The sequence below is a fragment of the Cryptomeria japonica genome, chromosome 11 (assembly GCF_030272615.1).
Source record: "Cryptomeria japonica chromosome 11, Sugi_1.0, whole genome shotgun sequence".
In the NCBI taxonomy this organism is placed as follows: Eukaryota; Viridiplantae; Streptophyta; class Pinopsida; order Cupressales; family Cupressaceae; genus Cryptomeria; species Cryptomeria japonica.
The window spans coordinates 500655914-500681405 of NC_081415.1; the positions used below are offsets into that span (position 1 = coordinate 500655914).

At 36.3% G+C, this 25492-nt stretch overlaps 1 protein-coding gene across 2 annotated transcripts in view; it reads right to left on the reverse strand.

Moving 5' to 3' along the window:
* LOC131068334 (probable 3-deoxy-D-manno-octulosonic acid transferase, mitochondrial) overlaps nt 1-25492 on the reverse strand; it is a 163050-nt gene that overhangs the window by 22362 nt on the left and 115196 nt on the right. The window contains exons 7-8 of one of the 2 annotated variants that reach the window (XM_058003514.2): nt 18714-18836; nt 16056-16153 (exon numbers count right to left, since the gene is read on the reverse strand). In XM_058003514.2, coding sequence (XP_057859497.2) covers nt 16056-16153; nt 18714-18836 — 221 coding nt within the window. The remainder of the gene's footprint in view (nt 1-16055; nt 16154-18713; nt 18837-25492) is intronic. The other variant, XM_058003515.2, reaches the window with a different exon arrangement.

Consider the following 25492-nt stretch of genomic DNA (forward strand, 5'->3'; position numbering starts at 1 on the left):
CTTTAACCCATCCTTCCAGTCAGACCGATGAGCCTCAAAACTTAATATGTCCGAATGCAACCCATTGGCAAACTCTAGGTCCTCCATGGAGTATGCGACCTTATCAATTCTCAATCTATCCTCCCAATCAAGTTGTACTTGATCATCGGACAAACTATTTTTCCAGCCCAGAACCATTGATTAGAGGATCTTTCCACCAAGATCCCTCATGTTTTTCAAAATTTCCTCGCATTCCTCCTGCTCTTTATTAATGGTGTCTTTTGTGTCATTCTTCATGTTGGCAGTCCAGTACCATTCTTTAAAAACGCTGATGTCATAAGGATCCAGGATAGTGGACAATGTGGGAATCTGTGTGTGGGTCCAGAAAAGAGCCCTCATGAGTGGAAGAATTGTACCAACCACCTCATGGACCCTGAAACACTCCTTCTTTACCCCGAACAATTTGACAAGAATGGTCTCTCGGTGGTGGGCCATTTCCTTTACATCTTCAATGATCCGCTCTCCCTTTTCCTTAATGTCTCAAATCCATTCCTTGACAGCTTTGGTGGTATCATGTACTCCTTCAAACTCTGTTGTAGTCCTTTGTGCCAATGCCAATGGGGGAACATGGGATTCAGGGGCATGTTGCAATGGTTTTAGCAGGTGATCAATATATCCCTCAGCTTGCTCATCACAAACTCTGTACATGTTTCTCTCAATAGTCATTTTATCGAGTTGTCTGAGCATATCCTGCACGGAATCCTTGAACTCTTCCCTTTCTTGCTCTTTGGTGGCTCGCCATACCGGGATGGTTGCAATGCTATAATCGGCCAATGCAATTTGATCTGCTGGCTTATCGACAAGTGGGGTAGCAATGTGAATGGTACGGTTCCTCTCCTCATCCTTGGTGATCCGGGAGTAGGTCTTGGGCTTTTTCTTACCTTCGGACTTTATCTCTCCAATGCGGGAGAAGATATCCTCCAAGTTGATAGGCGGCTTGACGGCTACTTTCCGCTGTGCACGAGCAATTAGCCAGTCTTGAGGGATGGTCTGTCCAAATGTTATGGCCAAATTCCCACTTTGCTCCTTAGAGGTTTCAGCTAGCTCACTGCCTATTTGCAATTGATCTGTCATAGAAGGAACGGATGCAGTATCCAGTCCTTTACTCATAGCTGAGTTCTCCCCTACCTCACGGAACAACTGTCGGGTATCCCCTTGTGATGGTTGTTCTTCAGTTTTGTCGGACTCCTGGGTCTCATCCCCCTTTCGTTCTCCCTCAACGGTGGTGTCATCCTTGTCGGCGCTATTCAATTGTAATTCATGCTGACTCCCTTGGGTGAGCTCTCGCCTACCAACCTCTTGATTAGGCGGAATTTCTCCCTCCTCAACTTGATTTCCAGGTTCATCAGAACCAACGATCCTGACTTCTGCATCCGTCTCACCTTGTGCTGGAGGATTATTAGCCTCGAATGCATCCATATCACTCTGGGAGGGCGGAGCAGGTATATAGTCAAGCTCGACTACGTCATCCTCAGAACTGGGGTCTTTGGATGACGAACTGACTTTCGGCCTTCTGATAGGGATCTTTTCCCTTCTAGTTCTTCTTGATGTTTGAGTCCCTCTATTAGCTCTGGCTTTCTTCCTCTTCTTTCCGGGTTTCTCGACCTCTTCTTTTGGTGCACTTGAGGTTCCCTCATCCTCCAAAGACTGGGAATCGAGACTGCCCATCATATGGTATGTAAATTGAATTCCTTCATGGGTTAGTTTCTCAACCTGTTGGGATAACCAGTGATCGGTATATCTTCTTGGAGCTGCCATAACTACCTCAAAATTAGTAATCGAGTCCTGAGACCAATCAATGCCCGGCAAGAGATATTTTACTGCCTCAAACTCTTGGACTTGCAAGCAATTGCCATAATCTGTCACTTGATCTGGGACCCGACGATACTCATAAAGTCGCATTTACTACACACTTAGCCTTGAATACTCATGCCGTCAGACCTCATAGTCATCGAACAGTTGCTCCAATAATCCTCAATTGATGCCTTCACTCTGTAGCGCCTGCCATGGGCTCTTTTTGCCAAATTGTCATGATTGAAACACTTCCTTGGGAAATGTTCCTATAGGCCATAAGATGCTAATTCAACAAGTGACTCATCAGCTTGTACCGAATTCTTGAAATGCACATCGAGGGCACCCAAGATCATAGGGAAGGTGAATCCGGACTGTTTCTTATCTTTGAGTAAGTTGCCCGCTGGATGTGCTTGCCTTGCGACTTCCATAAGGACTATTTTGTCTATGGGATAGCGTGGAAGTCGAAATAGAGCTCCCTCAAAGCCGGCTATCCTGATATAGGTGACCCTAGGGAATTGAATAAACCATGTGCCGTACTTTTGTACCAAAATGGTAGCCTACTCTGAGAGCCTTATGTGCAATCCCCCCTGCATCAACCTGACTAGGCGCATCAATCAACAATATAATAGAAACAATCAACAACACAACAAAGCAAACTAAACTAAAAGAATCAAAGAAAGTCACTAAAAACTAACTAGACGACTTAAATGACCATTATAAGCTAAATATAACAATATTACTTTAATACCCTCCCTTTATGGTCATTCTACTAACTACACCAAGTTCGCCCCTAAATTTTACAAATTTGTTCAGACTCCAAACTCAAGGACTTAGTAAGAATGTCTGCAGTCTAATTCTGAGTTGGAACATATTGCAACATCACTGGTCCATCTTCAACAAGTTGTCATATGAAGTGACAATGAATCTCGACATGTTTTGTATGCTCTTGGAAGATTGGATTTTTGGCAAGCTTTAGCAACCCTTACTTGTGTATTGTCATTGCTACCATACTGCTTCTTCCATCTGTCTTGTTGCAAGAGCTTTTTGCACAACTCTTCGAAGTTCAAGTCAACATTTGTAGAGGTGATGTTCAGTATTTCTATGAAATGCTCATACGACTGTGGTAAGCTTTTCAACATTATGACGACCATATCTTCTTCCTTCTTGCAACCAGATACTTGAGCAACATAACCTCTTCACAATTACGCTCGTCAAACTTGTCCTAGTCTTTCCTTGCAGTAGTTGAATGAGCGTATGTACCAAGGACAATTTGGTAAAGGCACCGATACTCAAAAATGGTGAGCATCCGTTGTTTCTAGGTATTATAATTCTTGTCGTTGAAGTGTTGGCTATCTTCCAATACAATGTTGGTCAATGACGCCATCCCTCCTGCTATCTGAAGTCATAGAAAACGAGGTAAAACTTACCTAAAAACCCCAAACACCTTCGATTTTTATTGATAAAAAAATCGACAAAAAATAGTATAAGATGAAATTGTAAAAAATTGCTGCAAAAAAGAACAGACCCAAGTCTGAAACCCTAGGTGAACAAGCCCACGTTTTTAAAAAACGTCAAAAAAAGTCTTCGAATCTACATTGAAAACCCTCATAAATTTGTCACAAACAAAACCCTAGTCGTGCATGGAATAAAACACCCAAATTGCATGATTTGAAGCCTCTAAAAACGATAATTAGCTAAAGAATACTGTTGACCCACGATTTTTAGACTGCAGATGATTCTTCACGAGTAGAAGAAGACTCAGAAATTGCGGGTAGAAGACTTTATTCACCACCATCACGAGCAAGAGGAAAAACCAAAAACCCATTATTTGTTTTGAAAAAATTGTGCAAAACTATTCTCCACCAAGTTTCGGAGATGAGGACAACAAGAGATAGTAGGACGTGTTTCTAGTACGGGGGTACTTTTGGGCCATCTTTTAGGTGACGGTAGGGGACAGCTACTAAAAAATGGAGAAAAATTTAAATATATAAAGAAATTTCAAATATTCATATCATAACATTGTCAAAGCATTCATCATAGACATTGTAGAAGCTTAATACATAACATTAGACATGAACTAAGATTTTACATGAGCATTGACAACCAAATTAACAAAAATTCAAATGCTCTCATTGTCATTGTGCATACATATTATACAAGAATTGTAACAAAATGCCCAAAGGCTCCAAGTTTCAACTATAAAATGACAAAAACATAGAAAATATATGGCTGTCCGTAATCAGCAGATGCAATTGATAGGTTTCTATCAAAATCGGAGCTCAAGCTTGAGTGATCTGCTCGAAAAACCTCAAAACAGATCGCGATTTTTCAAACAAAACTTCCTACAATTTTTATTAAAAAATCATTCAAAAACTTTTGACGAAAATTTTCAGGTAAACAAACCACAAATTTTATGAAAAAAACTTTACCAAAAAATGTTGATTTTGTAACTAGGTTAGGAAAACAAATGGATTCGGATTGCCTTAAGGCAACATCCGAATCCTTATAGGGCTGGTCCCAAATGCATTAAGCTCACCAAACGTAGGGACACACCCCTTCATGTAACGTGTGGCCCTAAATAGGTGCGCTCCCCTTGCAATATAACTTAATCATTATTAGGACGCCAAAATAGGGCAAGACATAAGGTAGCGTGTAAGCCCTATAATTGTAATTAAGTCTTGGCACAAAACTTAAGGTGAAGCCGACTTGAATTGGTCTCCACGCCACATATAAATAGAGATTCATTTGTATGCATTCATCACTCAGTTTTTCATCATCAATGTGAAGTTAGCTTTGCAAGATCTGCCCACTCATTCTGGAGGTTAGCGAATCCTCATTGAAGGCAAGCGAACCACTTCTGAAGGTCAGCGAACCACCTTGGAAGGTCAATGCATCACCATTAAAGGTCAGCGAATATCTTAGAAGGTCTGCAACTATTGGTGAAGGGATTACAAATCTGGTTCAGACTGGAGCATCATCATATACCTGCCGAGTTCTGATTTAGACAACAAGTTCACCATTCCTTATCAGCTAAGTCTTTATATTTATGCCCTAAGGCAAGATAATGCTGTAATTGTTACTGGATTTACATAAATCAAATCAGTGACACTTAATGCTGGGTTTTTCCTCCAAGAGGGAGGTTTTCCCAGGGTAGACTTGTGTTGTGTACACTTCTAGTTGTGTGTGTTGTTTCCTGTTACTGTGCATTATCATTTTTCTGTTCATTCTTGTAAATCTGATCACTAAATTAACATGGTATCAGAGCTCTAGGTTCATAGAAGTTGTAAAGGTTGTGGTTAGATTTGTACTTGTCTGTCTAACCTATTGTTCGAAGATTTAGTCTTCATGTCTTCGTACATCAGGGCTGAAGATAGACTGGAAGGTCCTACAAACTATGCCTCATGGAAGGTCAGGGTAATGATGGCATTGAATTATCTTACTGAATATATTGACAAGAATGCTAAGGAACCTGAGGGCGAAACTGAGAAAGTAGAGTGGAAGAAGAAGGACTTCCAAGCTCAAAGGATTATAATAGACTCAGTCAAAAATCGATTGGTGTCATCTATCTCCATGAAGAAAACAGCTAGGGAAATGTTCACCACATTGGAGAAGATGTATGAAGTCAACAATACTAGCTTCATACTTGCCCTAAGGAATCAACTTTCTAGCATCAAATTAGAGGCAGAAGAACCGATTGCTGATTACTTCATGAGAATCTCTGAGCTAAGAGATCAGCTTGCCACCCTTGGGAAGAATGTTGAAGACAGCGACTTATCTATGATAGCCTTAAATGGCCTTCCTCCCTCTTGGGAACCATTTGTTCAAGGAATTAGTGCTAGAGTTGAACTCCCTAAATTCGATCAGTTAATGGGAGATTGCATTCAAGAAGAATCCCGGCTGGCTGCAAAGGGAAAAATTAAGAACCCTTATAATGAGCAACATGTTCTATTTACTAAGAAGGAGGGCAGCCATTGGAAGAAGAAGAATGATTTCAAGAGAAATAGAGACTTCAACTCTTCTACTGTTCACTCAAAAAAGAGACCAAGAGATTTGTCCCACATCCGATGCTTCCGATGCAACAAGCTTGGTCATTTTGCAAGGGACTGTCAAACCCAAGGCGAGCAAGAAGATGCAAACATAAATGAAGTATCAAATCTTCAAAATCATGAAGATGATTTCCTCCTTTGATCTATTGGTTAGTTGATTTTCTGATCTTATAGTTTATTTCAGTAATAATGTGTTGGAATCTAATCCTTTCAGCTACTCTAGAGGGAAAAAATTTTCAGGTCTACAAGCTTACTGCAAGAAGGTCCACTTCAGCTCTTGCCATCAGTCTAAAATTTGAAGGACTACATAAGCTTTCAAACCTTCTCCCTCATTAAAGATACAATTGTTAATTTTGTTAGATTTGGGTTTGGTCAGAAACCTTATTTTGAATTTATCAACTAGATAGAGTTTTAGAGGGAGCCTCATGTTTTCTTGATATTTCTTTATTTTGCTGAGTTCTAATCATTGTGTTTCAGATAATGAAATTGATATGTCTAAATGTATTACTTGATTATTACAAAATGTTTATTTTATGATGATACTAACCATGATACACTGGGTGTATCATCCACCCTCTGCTGAGTGCAAGGTGGTAGTTCTCGCTCACCCTCTACGGAGTGCAAGGTGGCAGGTTTCTCTCACCCTCTACGGAGTGCAAGGTGAGTTCACCCTCTGCGGTGTGCAAGGTGACAGGTTGTTCTTCTCTGTGAAGAAGCTTATGTATCCTCTGCAGTTGTGCATGATTTATGTTGTATGGTTATATATCTCCTTGAGTATTAATTATTGCAGGTGTGCATATGGAAAGGTCTCTATCATCCTCTGCGGATGTGCATGATGAAAGATCATGGCGTTACATATGGGACCCCAGGAAAGTATAAAGTTATGAAGCATTGGCTTCATCCTCTGCAGGCATTGCTAGAGAAGATCATGTAAAGGTTCATTGTAATGTAATTGCGTGATCAAATCACGAATTGTATATTGATTGAACTATTAGGGCTGGGCCCTAATCCTAAACCTTGTAAATGTTCATGCCATGGGTTTGTCCATGTGAATTTGGTTATGTATTTATTTTCCTCCCTAGTTAAGAGGGAGTGTTGATTTTGTAACTAGGTTAGGAAAACAAATGGATTCGGATTGCCTTAAGGCAACATCCGAATCCTTATAGGGCTGGGCCCAAATGCGTTAAGCTCACCAAACGTAGGGACACACCCCTTCATGTAACGCTCCCCTTGCAATATAACTTAATCATTATTAGGACGCCAAAATAGGGCAAGACATAAGGTAACGTGTAAGCCCTATAATTGTAATTAAGTCTTGGCACAAAACTTAAGGTGAAGCCGACTTGAATTGGTCTCCACACCACATATAAATAGAGATTCATTTGTATGCATTCATCACTCAGTTTTTCATCATCAATGTGAAGTAAGCTCTGCAAGATCTGCCCACTCATTCTGGAGGTTAGCGTATCCTCATTGAAGGCAAGCGAACCACTTCTGAAGGTCAGCGAACCACCTTGGAAGGTCAATGCATCACCATTAAAGGTCAGCAAATATCTTAGAAGGTCTGCAACTATTGGTGAAGGGATTACAAATCTGGTTCAGACTGGAGCATCATCATATACCTGCCGAGTTCTGATTCAGACAACAAGTTCACCATTCCTTATCAGCTAAGTCTTTATATTTATGCCCTAAGGCAGGATAATGCTGTAATTGTTACTGGATTTACATAAATCAAATCAGGGACACTTAATGCTGGGTTTTTCCTCCAAGAGGGAGGTTTTCCCAGGGTAGACTTGTGTTGTGTACACTTCTAGTTGCGTGTGTTGTTTCCTGTTACTGTGCATTATCATTTTTCTGTTCATTCTTGTAAATCTGATCACTAAATTAACAAAAAACTCTTAAGAAATACCTCTCCTTTGATACCATGCAAGGATAATCGATATATTACAAAGGAGTGAAAGACTCCTTAATTTAGACATTAATTTAAATTCAAATACCCTTCACCAATCAAGACTAACACTAGGGGGAGTTTTTTTTCATCTTTAAAAGGCATGACTATGAACTCTGTTTCGTGACACACCGATTGACTCTACAAGCAACACTTCTGGACTTGATGGATATAGCATCCAAGTCATAAGATTTAATCCCTTTTAGTAGCTTTTCTCATCTCATTTCATGAAGAATCCTCTTATCTTTTGATTTCAACAATTTATACCCACTTGCAACCTCTAAGATATCATCGTGGTGTGATACCACTAAATGCTTTAATGCTAGGTTTAATTCTTTGCAAAATGCATCTAGAGATCTCATATTCTCCATTAGGATCAATACACATGCAAGGACCATGGTGTCCACTTGTTGAGGCATTTCATTCCTTGATGTTCATCATGCCTGCCTTTGATTAGATTGCAACATTTCCTTTGCCACCTCATCTTCCTCCCTTTCTACGCCAATAAGTACCTTCTCCAAACTTGTCCTAATCTCATTGTTTTCATTCGCACCTTAAGATTTTGTTTGAAATATGCCATCATAGATCCCTTCAACCACACTACTATTGTCAAAAATACCATCAAAAAACAAAATTGTTTTTATCACCTCAAGGGCACTAGGAGATGAATAATTAAACATTATTTTGTTTATAATTAGACACTCATACTAAAATGGATTCTTGGCAACACCTGCACCCCTACTATCTACCCATAAGAAACTAATACACCTAAACTATTATCTAGCTCTAGAGGAAGGAAACATAAAAGTCATATGGCTACAACAACGAGTGCCACTACCATACATATAAAATGCATCTTATTGTCCACTTGTACCGATCACCAAAAGAAGCAAACAGGGGAGATACAACTAATGATATCCTACATATGTTTAAGTAATATGTTCACCATGTTGATGGCATTAGACTTCCTTTTCACCTTAATCCCACATAAGCAACTTTATGATATTCTAAGCATGTCATCAAGGGAACAATCATGTAGAAGTTTGTTAACTAAATTGGCCCAATAATTAAAATTGTTTATTTAAATAAAAGAGAAATAATCTTGGTGCACCCCTTGATTAGCAAGGAAATTAGGTAGTAATTTTGTTCTCTAAAGGAATGTGAGGTAGACACATTCAAATTTAGTAAATTGATCTATGGATGCGAGATCAAATTTGCACCCACATCAATGACTTGAGATGATGGTACAATAAAGCTTGTGTAGGGAATATATTATTGAGCATGGAGGGTGCAATAAATCTTATCAATGTGGGTAATATGCAAATATTGATAAGGTGCAGATAAATGTATGAGATTGTGTTTATAGGAGAGAGGCCTCAATGGTCATGCACCCTAACTTGCCTCTCAAAATCACATGTGAGGATTCAAATGACTCAATTTCTCATAGCAACTTATTTGGGAAGCTAATTATTTAACCCTAAAATTTCAAGCTCATGTCATCAAACACAACGTAAGGTCAACATGCTTTTGTCAAAGTATCATAAAATACAAAAAAAAAAAGTGTAACAGTATATTAAATCATTTTTTTGGTGCACTCATTTGACATCACACAATTTATTTTTCACATGACTTGTTCTGATAAATTTAATTCATATAATTATCACTAAATATTGTCAACACTACAAACGTTAAAATCACAACTAATAATGAAATAGTATTCAAATAGACAATCTTTTAATATATGGCCACGCTATTTCTTCTCAACACCACCAGACTCCAAAAATTGAGCGGGCTGCTGTAAAATCAAACATTTTTGCCGGTGTGGGAAGACAAATCAGGAGGATAGGCAATGGTTATGAGACACGTCATGCTTATAAATGGGAATGTGATGCAAACAAGGGAGAGGTTGGCAGCTTGAGGAGGTCCAAAATCGGATTGGTGAGCATTCTTTTATGGAAGGGCATATGGGGAACGTTGTCCATGCTGCCACAACAAATTGTTTTGTACGATGGGATCACTTCTCTTTCTCTTTCTACTTTTATTTTTGTGCAGGTTGATCTTACATGTTTTTTATGTGCAGCACCATAGGCGGCTGCTTTCCTACCACCAACGGCAAACTGACCTTGTACCAGCACGTTCGTATAACATGTTCTTTGGATGACAGGTGCATTGTCAATCTACCAACGCTTTACTATCAGTGGATCCAAAAAATCTCACATTACCCTCTTGGCAAATATCTCAAATCCTTTGGATCACTAATTAGCGCATTGTGGATTAGTGTGTGATATCGTAAGGTGGAATCTGATCACACTTTGCAAGTGGTATCAAATTAAAAAACCAATCAAAATAATCGTTGAAAACAAGTGAGGAGAGCAAAACAGAAGTGTAATAGGTATTTGTGTTTCTTTGCACTTGTAGTGTACAAGTTTAAAATACTATATTGAATTTCACAGTCACCTAACTAAAAACCCATACATGGATGGGTAACAATTAGTAAAATGAATATCTCACTACTTGGTACATTTTCTATTTCTATGCTGGAAGTGCCATAACAATTCCTATAATAGAATATTCCCACTTATTCTCCTAACTGCATGTTCTACATAAATAAGTATATGTGCCTAAATTTCGTCACTTGACATAGAAATGTTATTGTTATATTACCGTCCAACGACTCCTGTTCAATCTATAAATAGCAGACAAACCAAGGACACTATTGACAAGACAGTTTTCTTCTGGGTAGTAGCAGAAAAGGGGGACAATGAAAGATTCCACATCCACTTCAAAGTAATTATTTTGTAGGTTTAGTTATATATTTTAAGGCTTTTGAAGGGTTGTGAGAAGTTAAGTGGAGCAGTGTTTTATCGACCCCTTCCTGTTACTGCCTTAAATTATTTTTCATTTATCTGCAGTTAGAAGGCCTGGGTTGATAAACCTCTGCATCGATTTTGATCCTTCCCCTTGTAAAGCTTATCTGGTTGCAATACCCAGATCCCTTTTTAGACAATGTTTCACTAGTTTTTTTCTTTTTTAAAATCTTTTCAGCCCTGCAGTTTTTCTCATTTTACCCACCTGTTCCAATGTTATGTTCTGCAAATCTGCTTGATGTTTAATGTGGGTTGCTAGAGATCGTTATTCCAAAGCAGAATTTGATTAGTTTATTTGATTGAATTTCATTGTGACCTGTAATGGGTTCTTGATTTGGTATCATATGTCAGATCTAATGTCACAAGAAAATGGGAATTAGGACCAAGTACAATCTGTATTTGGTACTGCAAGCCTAATTTGGATGTGGATAGTATTTAATAGATTAACTGGCAATATTTGAAGGAGTTGATTAGAAATTTTTTAATCTATTTTTGGGTGTTTGGTAGGTAATATAATGACTTTGTACTTTGTAGTTGACTTTTAGCTGTTTTTTGGTTTTTTTTTTTAACTTTTTTCAGTATCCATCAGAGTAAAAAAAAAAATCGTGGTTGTGACCTAAGTCACAGGATACGGCGATTTTCATGGATGAGGTTCGATTTAATCGAATTTCAAACTTCTATAAAAAAAATTGAATTTAATCGAATTTCCTCTATAAAGCACTGCTATCCGCCTCTAAACACAACTCAGCTGGTCGTGGGTATTCTTTGTATATGCTTTGTATCTATTGGGTCATGGGTGTTTGCAACTGCCGGGTCGCCCTCGGATTTTCTCCAACAAGGGTCGCTATTCTGATAATTTATTAAAAGTATACATATATTTAAAAATAAACAAAATTATAGAAGGCAAATTTTATCTGATTTTTTTTTTGAATTTTTCCCTTGTCGAATTTCATCCGAATTTCATGGCTGTCGAATTCGAATGCGAATTCGAACCTTGTGACTTAGGTTGTGACTATGAAGTGTAGACTTATTGGTAAGTGATTTGATTGAAAAACATTGATAATGGTTTTGTTTTAACGCAGACAATAGCAATTAGAGTGACAATTAAACTGCATCCTCTGAGACTGACAAAAAGTTATACTGGTTAAATAGCCTAATAAGCTTAATACATTAGGTAGTGTTTACTAGAGGAATTCTCTCATTGGCCAATGAAAAAAAAAATTATTATGATTATATGGTCTAATAAGGTTAATACAATAGATAGTCTATACTGGAGGAATTCTCTCATTACCCAACTATAATGATCTGCAGAGCACCATATCCTCCTAAATACACGAAACTAACGTTTCTAAATTAGAAATGCAGGGCAAGAAATGCACTGCGATATTTGAAATAAATAAATAGAGGGAGAGGGCAATGACTTCAGCATCAGAAGGCACTTCACCCATGGTAGAAGTCAATTAAAACTCCAAGCTTCTGCAGATCTGGAGACATCGGAGGGCACGACTGATTGGTGGCATTAGCAAGGGAACACCCTAATGCTATAGGGAGACTCGAAGGGAGACAGTGAACAGCCCTAGGAGGAATCATTGTGTGGCAAAGGGCAGTAGGATTGAGTAAGGGGGCATCGACATTCCTCCCTTTTTTGTGTGTATTTTCTGATTTGTGTGATTGCCTTGGCATTTTGCAGGTTGGGCGGACAGCATCAGAAGCAAGACTGCTGCATAGTTAAATGATGCATTTAGAGAAAAATCTATTATGCTTTCTTGTCATTTTATACTTGAATTTGCAAGCAGTGTGAAAGGAATAGCGTTGAATCCTGACAATGAGAATGTAGGTATGATTATCTAGTAACATAAAATGTATTTGAAGTTACAGTTAATTCTGCACTAGTTTTCTACCCTTGGATGAATGTAGGATTTTCAGATCAGATTATTTAATTATATGATTATTTAAAACAAGGCTATGCTTCTATATTGCACTTTAACATTGTTAAAGTAGAAAACTATATCTGAAATGTTGATCTTTGTCATTTGTAGGTTGTTTAAATTGATTGCTTCTATCCAAGTTCAGGTGTTCTCAGGCAACGGGAGAATGTTTATACAATAATTGCTACTACTTGACTGGTTATTTTATTGACTTTCATTTGAACACCATTCTTTGTTTACAAAGTTCAAATGGCAGTATGATAGCATATCTGTTGAATATGGGCTTCTCAAAAGCTGCAAATCAAGCAATGGGGGGACATTGTGTTCATCCTCCTCTCTATGTTCTTCCCCAATAATACTGGTTAGGTCATCTTGTAGCAAATGTGCATATTTGGTCTCCAATGGCAGATAGGATGCATATCTGCCCCTCCCAATAGCTATAACCTCTTGCAATCTCATGAAACTCAGCTACCTTTTACTGAATATATGGACTCAGAAGCATTGTATCAACTATCAAGCACTCAAAGTGCATTTTGAAAAATAAACAAAAATTTAAGCCTGCATATACATCCTGCTTAGAATATATAGCAGATTTCTACTCTGGATAACATAAATACAGTCTACAGAGATAAATTTTAATCTTTAAGAAATGATTTGTTTCTGGAGTAGTTGATAATAAACAATCAATGAGATGTTAGAATGAAATAATGGTTTGACCAAATTTTCTAATCTAATAAGAGAAAGAATAATTTTATTTTTGTTTTTTACATTTTATATCTATTTGCTTCATAGAGTATTCAAGAAATGTTATATTTGTAGATTCTAACCTCTTTTTTGCAACTAAATACAACATAAATACATTTAAACTAGTTTGATATCCTTTTGAAAAAACCATTTTCAAATCAATTTTTCATATACTTTAAAATCAAGATGTATATGTCTAAAACGCACACACATTTTTTCATATATTCTAAAATCAAAATTTATATGTAAATAAAGAAAAGGTAATATACATAGAATTCTATTTCATTGGTTTTTTCCCAAAAAACTACAAAATCATGATGAATATTTTTAAGATAAAATTTATTTACTTTGTGCACTTTTCCAAAACACATGTTTATGATTTTGCTATAGGGACTCACCTTAGTTTACAAGGAGGTTAAGAGGGCTTACTTTTGGCCCCATGATAGAGACAACCTAAATGAGAAAATGCTGAAATCAAAGAGAGTATATGAAAGAACATAATATCAACACACCTAAGAAAAAAGTTAAGTCTAACTCTACAATTAATGTTAGATATGAGCCGCTCTTAATCCAAAGGATGTCAATGATCCCCCCATTGTAGCTGATGAATTTTATACTCATAAGTAATAATAAGAACCATTGCTTGGAATAAACTAATGATTATCTATTTTGTTGTCACTTTTTAGTAGTGGTCTATTTTGATACTTCTTGTAGTGTCATAAATTGCATACCCTTGAAATTTCACCTATGTTCTGAATCCACCTTAGTGTCCTTTCCCTTAGCATTTGTGTAGGCCCATTTAGCCCTTGCATCAGCCTTTTCCCCTCTCAGGATGCTAAGGATCCCTTTCCAGCAACTACCTTTTTGTGTCGCTTTTGTATGAACCGTTTGATTTGCTTGTCTCTCGCCATTTTTTAGCATGATTTGTCTGGACATTAGCACATTGTGTGGATGTCCACACGTAGCACTAGCATACCATCATATTTTATCATTCAAAATGCATTCTCAAGCATTTTCCACTTGTCATCTTGCCAAGGCAGAGAAAACAACTCAAAATGATTATAATGGCTCAATGGCCCCTTTCTTTCCCTCCTTTCTCACTTTAAAACATTATCTTTCATTTACACACAATCTCTCTTAGAATCTCTCTAGAAATCTCCAACACTCTTTTGCTCATGCACAATTCCCTACAACTTGCTACAACTCAACAATTTTTCCAAGCTCTCTTGCCCTCTTGGCTTTATCAAGCCTATCTAGAAATATCTTTCTATTTATCTTGTATCTTTGACTATCTTTGGATTTATCACATCCCTTATCAATCAAATCATTTATCATTTATCATTTTATCTATCTATCTCGCTGTTGTGGAGATTGAAACACCAAATTAGGGACTTGACTGAGGCAAATACCCAAACAACCCCAAACATTTTTCTTTTCCTTTGTGTGTGCAGGTATTTGGTAGACATTCAGCCACCTGAAGGTTTGCTTGTTCTTATTTAGTGTTCACTTTTTTTATTTCAACATTTACCTCTTGTTTAGTTTATTGCATTTCTCACTTCTGGATTTTGCAAGTTAGCTGGAGCATTGAAGTGGGTCTTGGTTATTCCTGAGTATTTTCTGTTCGCTGTCCATACGAGATAACGAACGCTATGCACTGACGTCCATATGTCGCACTATTGTCGTTGGCTGAAACAATCATATTTGAACTGAAGACTCTGTCATCTGTAGTTTCCATTTCTGTATATATTGTATATATTGCATTATATTTATTCTTCCGTTAGTAGATCTTTTCAATAGTTCCTTCATTTTAAAGCATTTTAACTAGTTGAATATATCTGAGTGTATGTAGTGAAATTGACACTTACAGGAGCTGCCTTTTGGTAGAGTCACATTTCCTACGTTGAACTTGTATGGTAAATTAGTAGACTTTGGTACTCCAGTGGACTGTATTTTGGGCTGAAAGTTGAGCATATTTGATGGAACTATGGTGATGTTTCACCTTATATTGTAGTTGTCTTTTGTTTATGATCTCTAATACAAAATAAGTTATGGGTGAAACACACGTAGCCATACTGAATACAGAAGATATTCATTCCTTGCAATGTTAGGACATCTAACAACTCAATACACATAGATATACAGCAACATGAAAAGTAGAAGAATGTAGAAAGAAATGCCATTATACTACAAGCATCCTCTTGGGAGAACAACACATCAATGAGCCAAACCAAACAACTAAAATAAATACAAGATGTAAAGCTCATCTCCTTCATAGTCTAATTGTGTTGAGTGATGCAAGATAGGAATTTACTGCTAACTTAAAATTCATTTAAAGTACATAAAATTCAAAAATCAAAAAAATTGATACAGCACCAAAATATATTAAAGGAGACTTAAAAATTAACAATCACCCAAGCCCCAGCCCAGATTGGACTTGAGGATGTTGGCATTTCTGTTGTAGAGGTGAAAGTAATTTGCTATAATGAAATCTGTGAGCTAGAAATATTTAAATTATGGGAATACAAAATCAACAGCATAGCTCCTTTTCACCAAACATTGCAAAATCAAGCCAAAAGTCATACATCAGAAAGGGCAAATCTACCTATATATATGCTCAAGAGAGTTGGATTCAATCTTTAAAGAATACTTCTCACTGATTTGTTAATCCAACATAATTTTCTAAGCTTACCTGAGTGATCTCATTTCCTCTTTGAGGATGACGAGGAACAATAATTGTGAGCACTCTAGGGTGGGTCTTTTTTAATTGTTTGTGGATCCAAGACATTACTGCAACACATTGATCAATTCCAATGTAAATTCTTGGTTAATCAACTACATATGCAGTAGATAATTTATATGAAATATATCATTTCTATTGAAATAAATAGCATAAATATAAACATAATTACTCATTAAATCCAGTCAGTCAATATATTAAAAATAGAAACTGATTGCAATTCTTGTTTTCCTTGACTATCTTGGACACAAAATTACACGAAATGTTACTCTATTGTATGTTTTAGAAGTAACTTTTGATTAACCTTAGTCCAAAACAGTGAATTACAATGCAAGCCTGGGTACAGGAATGAAGATAAACAGTTTTAAAAATAAGAATACATCAGATATATGTATGTATTTGTATATGCATGTGTGTGTGTGTATATGAATGTGTATGTGTGTGTATATGAATATGGGTACCAAGACATGCAAAGGAGGCAAGGATCATATCCCTATTATTGAGTTCCCTAATAATTATGCATTTAACTCTAATTGGAGGAAATATCATTTCAATAGTAATGCTTGTGTTTTTTGTGTCTGGTAAGTAATCAATTAGTGATTTGTAAGCACCACATAATCAAGATGTTTCATTTATAAATATACAAATGATGATTATTCAAAGTTTTAGGCAATCATGCTATCTCATTATTTGTTAGTTTATTGTTTTATGAATAATTATTTTGGCTTTTGTAAATCAATTGCAATGAGGAAGATGACCAGTCTTTTGCCTTCTATAGGAGTTGTAACCACAGTAATCATTTGTCTCTTTGCAGTAGGAAATAGAATACCAAAGGACATTTGTAAGTTTTCTTTATTGAAGTTAATCAGAATGAGGGAATCATCTTATAAGTTGACATCTCTCACAAATTCCTTGGTTTCTATTTTGCTTCTTTAATGTTTAACAAGCAGTCTTTCTAGAACCATCATCTTACTAAGCCACAGAATTGATAGATTCAGCATTAATGGACCAGGTCACCAGATTATTGTAACAAAAGATTGTGAGAGGAAATTTTTGAGGACATCTCTCACAAATTCCTTGGTTTCTATTCTGCTTCTTTAATTTTTCACAAGCAGTCTTTCTAGAACCATCATCTTACTAAGCCACAGAGTTGATAGATTCAGCATTAATGCACCAGCTCACCAGATTATTGCAACAAAAGATTGTGAGACGAAATTTTTGAGGTCATTTACAAGTCTAGTATGCAGACAATTGTGCTAAGAATATTACAGAAACATCTGAGATATATTTCTTCTGCTTCTATTTTTCATGGAGAGAATTCAAGATATTCATTTCTGACTCGGAAAAGCTAACAGAGCAGAAATGTGCACTTTGGAGCCATAAAATTATGGTCAATTTGTGAATACAAAGAATACAACAAAATTGTTTTAGATAAACATAGAAGGCCTGGCACTCATTTTGAAGACTTGTATAAATAACACAGGGAGGCCTTGTTGCCCCAAACATTGCTAGTTTTCACTGATTTGATTCTAGAGGTGAGGGATATTGATCAGCCTCAGTTCTTCAGAATAGTTTGAAATAAAAATCACTTCCAAGAAAAATAGGGCTTTGTTTTTAAGAATTTGCTCTCCACCAGTCTGATTGAAGGAGTTTCTTGATTTGATCACTTGTTGAGGGTGAAAGATGTTACTGATCGGTCTAAGATCACCAGTAGAACAGTGACTAATGAGGATTACTTGCAATAGTATTGAATGGTGGCTGTTGTGAGAATCTCATTGAATCCTTGATTTTTTTATAAGAAATGATAACTTTTCAAAATATCTTCTGCCAAAACATTGATTACAGTCCAATAGCTAGTAAAAGAGTTTGGAAGTAAGAGAATCAACTTTTGCAGTAAAGGTCAGGCTGAAAAAAAAAGCAAAAAATTTAGACAGTAGCATATCCAAATCAGTTTTCAAGTCAAAATTAGTTGATATTATTGTAATAAATTTGGTCATATGAAAAGAGAGTGCAGGGAGAGGTGCAATTTAGCACAAAAGAAGGCCAAAAATCAAGCACGCATTTTTGTGGATCATTTGATAGTAAATTTCTAACGTCAAATATTAAAAAAAGAGAAAACTAGTGGATTAGTTGCCTTTGACCTGGTAAAAACAGTGGCAGAGCATAAGTTATTAGGTATCTAGGCCTAAATTCAGATAAGTTACCAGATGCACATATTATTGGAACTCAACAATCTAGCAAGGAATTTATCACTCTATGAGCAATATTGATGATTTCAGTCTGAAACTTGCTCATTGTAGTTCATCCTCCAACAAAATAAGACTGAGAAACATATCCAGTACCTTCAGGGAAGCATTAAAAATAAAATATAGCAACATATAAAAAGAAACATACAAACTAGACAACACAATGACTTTGATATCTAAAATTGAACTTTCAGATAATTTTTCAATTATTTTTTATCTCCAACAACCTCCCTCCACCCTTGTCAATTTACTGCATTACTTTTAAAATTTGAATTACTTGCATCCAAGCATAAATTGTTTTTTGAGAGATATGCAGAACAAGAGGAAAGCAAGAGGGAATTTCAAGACAGTACCAAGTACCAACCTTCTTCTTCCCCTTTGTGGGTTGAAGAAGCCATCCACACTTCTCTGTCTGAAAGTTGAACTGCCAATTCCTCCATTACTAAATTTACATTCATGCTCTTATTAACAGTACTCAATGCTGAAATTTAAGGAAAAAATGAACATATTGTCAGAGAAACCAATTAGGAACAGAAAAATGTGCACACTCTCAAATAAGTTGATCATGACAAAATATAGATAAAAAGGAGCAATGCATACTTTTTAAAAAGAAATTTGGGTTAATGTTCTTATGCACATGTATTTCAACTAGACCCCACTAGCTTTCCATTCTAGTACAAACAATCAACAATGTGTATGTAGTCTAGATTATTCCATTTTAGGATGTGTGCGAAACAAAAGAGGACATAATCAATTTCCAAATAGAGCAATATATCAATTTGCTAATGTCTAGCACCCTAATAAAATTCTTACAATAATGAGAAAATATATTAAATTCCAACTTCTTAGTCACAGTTATATCAAACATCATTCACTACAACTGATCCAGGAATTACCCCGAGAAAGAGCACTGCCAGATTCCACCAAGTTTCCAAGATAGGAATGGCAGGAAATAAGAGGACAAGTTTCCAAAACGGCTGGGACATGAGGCCATTTTTTAAGGGAATTATTTTACACACATATTATGAAATATTACAGCTGAATTGAGAATTCACATAAGTTGACATACAAATTAACAAAATTTCAATGACTTATCATCTGAGTTCTGAATTTACCCTCCTTTCTTTCGATTATTTTACAATATTAGATAGACTAGACATTAGTTTAGCTCTAATTTGGGTTTGATTTCTTTCATTTCAATGTCATTTTGAGCATTAATGAAATGTCATTTTAATGTTGATCATTTGTGAGTTATAATCTATTTGTGCCTTTAAAAACAAATGAATACCAAATGCTAATGGAATAATTTCTTTATATTTGATTATATTCCAAACCAGCAGGCCCCTTTGCAGTACAATGATCACTCTCCCTAGTAAAGCTATTTCTCAATAGCCAACACCAAGCACTGTCAAGCCTTAGATGGATCCTCCCTATTCAAGAGAATGTCTTATAACTCATCTTTGTTGACATACACTTTTGAAACTCAACAATTGGCAACAGAGAGCTTCCAATCCATCATTTCCTAGTGCGATTCTTTGTGTAGGTACCAAACTCTACTTCCCATCAAGGTGTAAAAGAACTAGTGAACCCATAACTCTAGATTCACATTCTATAATATATATGATTGAGCCCCAGATTTCTCATAAGTCTTATGTGTGTGCATGTGGATGATGTGCCTAATGATTTCAGACCACAGCTTACTGAGATGACCAGGGATCAATAAAAGAAACATGTGCTTGAATTTGCACCAATCAGCAATAATTGACCAATGCATGCACCACCAATGCACGAATCTCCCTGAAACAATGAAAATAACTGATCCAAATCCCTGCTCCTCCTTAGATTAGCTTTTTCTATCACAGCACAATTAGGGTTTGACAAAAAACATTAATGTTTTAAAATCTAGGCCATAGAGAATGGCTAGCTGTCTCCTATCATACCATACCCTTTTATAGCCATACCAGAAATATTTCTAGGGAAAAAAAAATAACGGATGACCAAATTAAAAATTGCCACAAATTGATTATACTCTTTTTATTCCTCTAATTATAACCTCAAAATACCTTTTTGGCCATATTAATGGATTTTCCCTGCATTCAAAAATATGTAATAAAGAAACTTGAGGAGTTTGGATGCGAACAATCCTTGTAACAGCCCTCAACAAAGGTGTTTGAAAATATCATTGATATTCACTACAATGCAGCTTTATTAAGAAGATACCTCAGTGTATAAATAATAAATATACTCATTCATACTTCTAAAAAGCTGTACAAAACATTATACGATGAATCCCAAAAATTAATGACTCCAGCATATAGTAGAAAAACAACTTTATACAATTCTATCTTATATATTCCAATGAAATACACCAAAATAATAAAAATATCAAAAGCTCAAGAACCTAAAAAGACATTAAGAAGAACAGTAAGTGTTCCTTCATTATCTTACAGATGGCACAGTATTAGTCTCAAACCAACTATAGTCATAAGCCCTTTAGGTTGATCTATGAACAATAAGGCCGACACAAATTTTAATCTACGCAAAGCACACCATTTTGATTAAACAAGTCATTGCAATGCAATAGAGATCAAAGTCCACACCATGATAAGAAAGAAGACCTAGAAATGAGGAACGCAATGTCTCAAAATAGAGACATTTTCTACATACCAAGATTTTAAGATATGCTACAAAAAGAGAGATTTTGAACAAATATTTTAGAAAAACTGCATACCAAGATTTTGAGATATGTTTAAGAAAATATATTTGGGTAGAGGTAAACAAATGTGAAGAATACAAAAGCACATACTTAATTTAAAAATAATAATAATTCCATTTAGTTGTCATCCACAATTGTCGATTGATAACATAAGTTTGAATTCGTCAAGTAAATAAAATATTCGTAATCACTAGATTAACACAAACAATAAATCTTCAAAACTATAACAAAACCTATATATTGAAATGAAATTCCACTAAGAAACCTGCCAAAAGACACTAAGAAACTTGCTATCCAAATCATTAACTATGTTCTTTGGTAATCCATGGAGTCTGAACACCTATTTAAAGCACAACTTTGCAACTTGAGGTGCCTTGTATTCAAAAGATATGGCAACGAACTGCACATATTTGGTCAACTTGTCAACTACCACATAGATGCCTCTGCCCCGCACTCTAGGAAGACTAGTGATAAAATCCATAGATATACTCTACCACTTTTGCTCAACAATAGGTAAAGGCTACAATAACCCATTGGGAAAGTATGCTCTGACTTATTCTACTAACAAGTCATAAACTCGCGAAAATGACCCAAGACATCATCTTTGAGACCCTTAAGAGACCTCTCTCTAATTTGTCAGTAGATTTTCAAAAAACTAGGATGCCCTACAAGGGGAGTATCATGAATGGCCCTTAAGATTTTCTCTTTCAACTTCAATTTAGGCACCAAATAAATTGTGTGTACATATCATCCTAAATCCTACCATCCATAAGATTGCATGCAAAACTGTTTTTGGAATACTCAACTAAAAGGTGAGCCTTCAAATTAGTTGAGATCTTTGTCAAGGAGCATATAGTGGGTTTCATGGAAAGAGCATCCACAACAATATTCCTTTTCCCTTTCACATACTCTATCAAAGTCATATGCCTAAATTTTATTGAACCACTTCCATTGACGATCATTCAAGTCCTACTCCAAGAGGTATTTCAGTCTGTTATAGTCTATTCTAGCAACAAATTTTCCACTAGCCAAATATTGCCTAAATTTTGCCAATGCATGCATGATGGCAAGCATCTCCTCATTGTAAATGAAATACAATCTCTCTACATCACAAAGTTTCTTTCTCTCATAAGCAATGGGTCCCTTTTTTGCATAAGTACTGCTCCAATCTCCTCACTTGAAGCATCACGCTCCCAAACAAAAGCCTGAGAGAAATCAGATAATGTCAAAACAAGACAATATTGCCTCTTTTACTTTGTTGAATGTGCAATGAGCCTCCTCAGTCCATTTGAAAGCTCCCTTCTTTGTGATAATTTAAGAGGTGCACAAAGCTGAGAATCCCTTTACAAACCTACTATTGTAACTACAAAGGCCGAAGAATCCCCTTAACCTTGTTCGTGTCCTAGACAATGGCCAATCCAATATGACCTGCATTTTCTCTTGAATGACCTTCACTCCATTCGTACTGATAATGTGCCCCAAGTAAAGTATCTTTGTCTATCCAAAATCACACTTGTAAGCTTTGGTAAACAAAGATTGTGCTTCCATGATGCCCAATACCTCATCAAGGTTCCTAAGATGATCCTCCCAAGTCTTGTTGTAAATAAGAATATCAACAAAGACTACTAGTGAAAACTTTTGCGGCTGCTTATTGAAGATGCGGCTCATGCAAGATTGAAAGGTAGTGGGAACATTGGTCAAACCACAAAGCATAATTGGGAACTCAAAGTGACCATAATGACATCTAAATGTTGTTTTGTGAATGTCCTGCTCCTGAATTGAGATCCGATGGTATCCAAAATGAAGATCAATCATCAAAAAATAGAGTTCACCATGCAGATCATCCAATAGCTAATCAATCTTGAGAATCAAATCCCTCTTTTTGATGGTCTATTTATTAAGTGCACGATAATCAACCCACATCCACAGTCCCATCTTTCTTGTTCACAAGGACAACTCAAGAAGCAACAGGACTCGAGATAGGCATAATGTGTCGCATATCCAATTACTCTTTGATCATTTTTTCAATCTCTCCAAATGTCGATAAGTAGTAATAACGACCTTAGAGATCTCCACTAGCTCGATCACATGATCAAGAGATCTCCAAGCTCGATCACATGATCAAAACACCTATTAGGAGGTCATGGAACATCACTGAAAACCACACCATGTTTATTCAGAATGGATCAGATATCCACATGATACAATTCATCACCATGAGAAGGGGTTTTAAAATAAATCAAACAAAGGCCTTCCCACACAACATCACCATGTCCGTATATACTTTGCATCCTCTTATCTATCACAATTCCTGGGTGCACTATTGGACATACCCCTTAGAACAACCCTCTTTCCATCCACTCTAATCTTTACCTACAAGGTCTAGAATTTTTGTGAGTACTTCGCGAATGAGTGTAGCCACTAAACTCCCAAGACTACATAGATCTCTCCAATGCCCACTCCATTAAAATCATTAGTCACTATATACCTACCCAATGCTAAGCTCAACTATGAAATTTTCTTGGTACAAGTCATAGTGAAGCCATCTACAACCATCACACTGAAGCCTTCAATATCCTCTATCTATAAACCCTACTTGGCCACCAAGGCCTCATCTATGAAGTTACGGATTGTCCCATTGTCAATCAAAATAGTAACTCGCTACCCCTATAAAACCCCTCTCGCTACGAATGAATTACACCTAGGAGTACTACAAAGGGTAGAGATGCCTCCCCCCTTTGTCATGCCCTTGCCAAAGTCAGGTTAGCAATGATTTTTAGCTAAAACAGATCGCAGCATTAATAAGTAAAACTAGGCATTGTAATAACTTTCCTTGACAAAGGCCAACCAAGGAAAGAGGAAATTAATCATCAAGGGGAGCCGACCAGATTATGAACTAGGCAAAAAAATAAATAGAAATTGTCGATCTAGATGCAAGAACTACTGCTGGCCGACCTCCTTCATGTTGATGCTTTCATCACTTAGATTATGAGTTAGCGACCACGTTAAGGTAAGGCAAGATAAGAGTTGTTGGCCAACTATATTGAAAATAGAAATGGAACCTATATAAATGCTCATCGCCCAAGTAAAGAAGGAAGCACGGGATAATATTGTATGAGGCACATCGATGATATTTTCATATAAAGAGGCTGCAGCAATTAGAAACAAACAAACAGAAACTAAAAAAACTAGAATTCAATAATGAGTAAGTTGATAGTCAACGGGTATTATAAAGAGACATATCTATTCAAGAGAACAAGATATAAGAAGAAGATCATTCATTAAGAAGAGGGAGGAATAAGTTTTTAATAAGGATTAGGGGATCAGGAAAGAGTTCTGATCAAATTCATAAGAAAATTATAATCTACAAATGGAGGAAGATTGATCAATGAGAAATCTGAATAAATAAATAATATTCAGCATACAGTCCCTGTGCATTTATATGAGTGTTTGGGTCTGATGTATAATGCAGGGACCATGACCTTACTGATTTACTATTTTGTCATATTATAGAAATCGATGTAATTAACATATTATTGTTAATTTATATATTGCTATCACTACTAATATATGTATATGTAGTATATGTATATGTATATACATATACATACGTACATATATATATACATACATACATACATACCCATACATACATATACATACATACATACCCATACATACATACATACATAAATATATATATATATATACAAACAAAATTAATAATGATGAAGAATCCTCTAAGCTTCAGCCAAACTACCATTCCATTATGGAGGTGAGGTAGGATATATGAGAGCAAGAGGCTTAAGGTTCTATTCGAGTTGGATAACCTCAGGTGGGGCTGGGAGGCCAAATGGCAAGTGTCATTCTGTGCTCCTGGGTTTGGTGGACAACCTCAAGGAGCCTTATAGGATCTCCCAAGGTTCTTCATAATGTGGGTAGGTTGTTGGGGGAAAGCTTAAGGGAATCCCACATGTACATTATGAATATTATTGATTGATTAGAATCCTATTTTTAACATTCTTGAACTATATGTTTATTTATCTTGTGATAACTAACCTGGTTGCAGGCTCTATATAAAGATACTAAGTTGACAATTTACATTCCCGAGCATTATCCAAACACTATTTGGGAATTCTAGGGCAACTTGAGTAAAGTCCCAATAAAGGACATTACACCCTTCTCTTTCTTCTAATGGGTGTCCCTCCACCTCCATTGTTTCTCCATTTGAACTATCCAACTCACTACCAATAGCTCCATCTATCCTCTCCTCACCATTTGAAACCACCTCTATGTAATGAACCTTTCCATTCCCCAAACATCAATGACCAAGCTCCAACAGTTCTTTGCATGAGAAGCAAAGATTTTTCCTATGTAATCCATTCCTAACCTCATCATCCATGTTGTTCCTCTTTGGCCACTAAAAC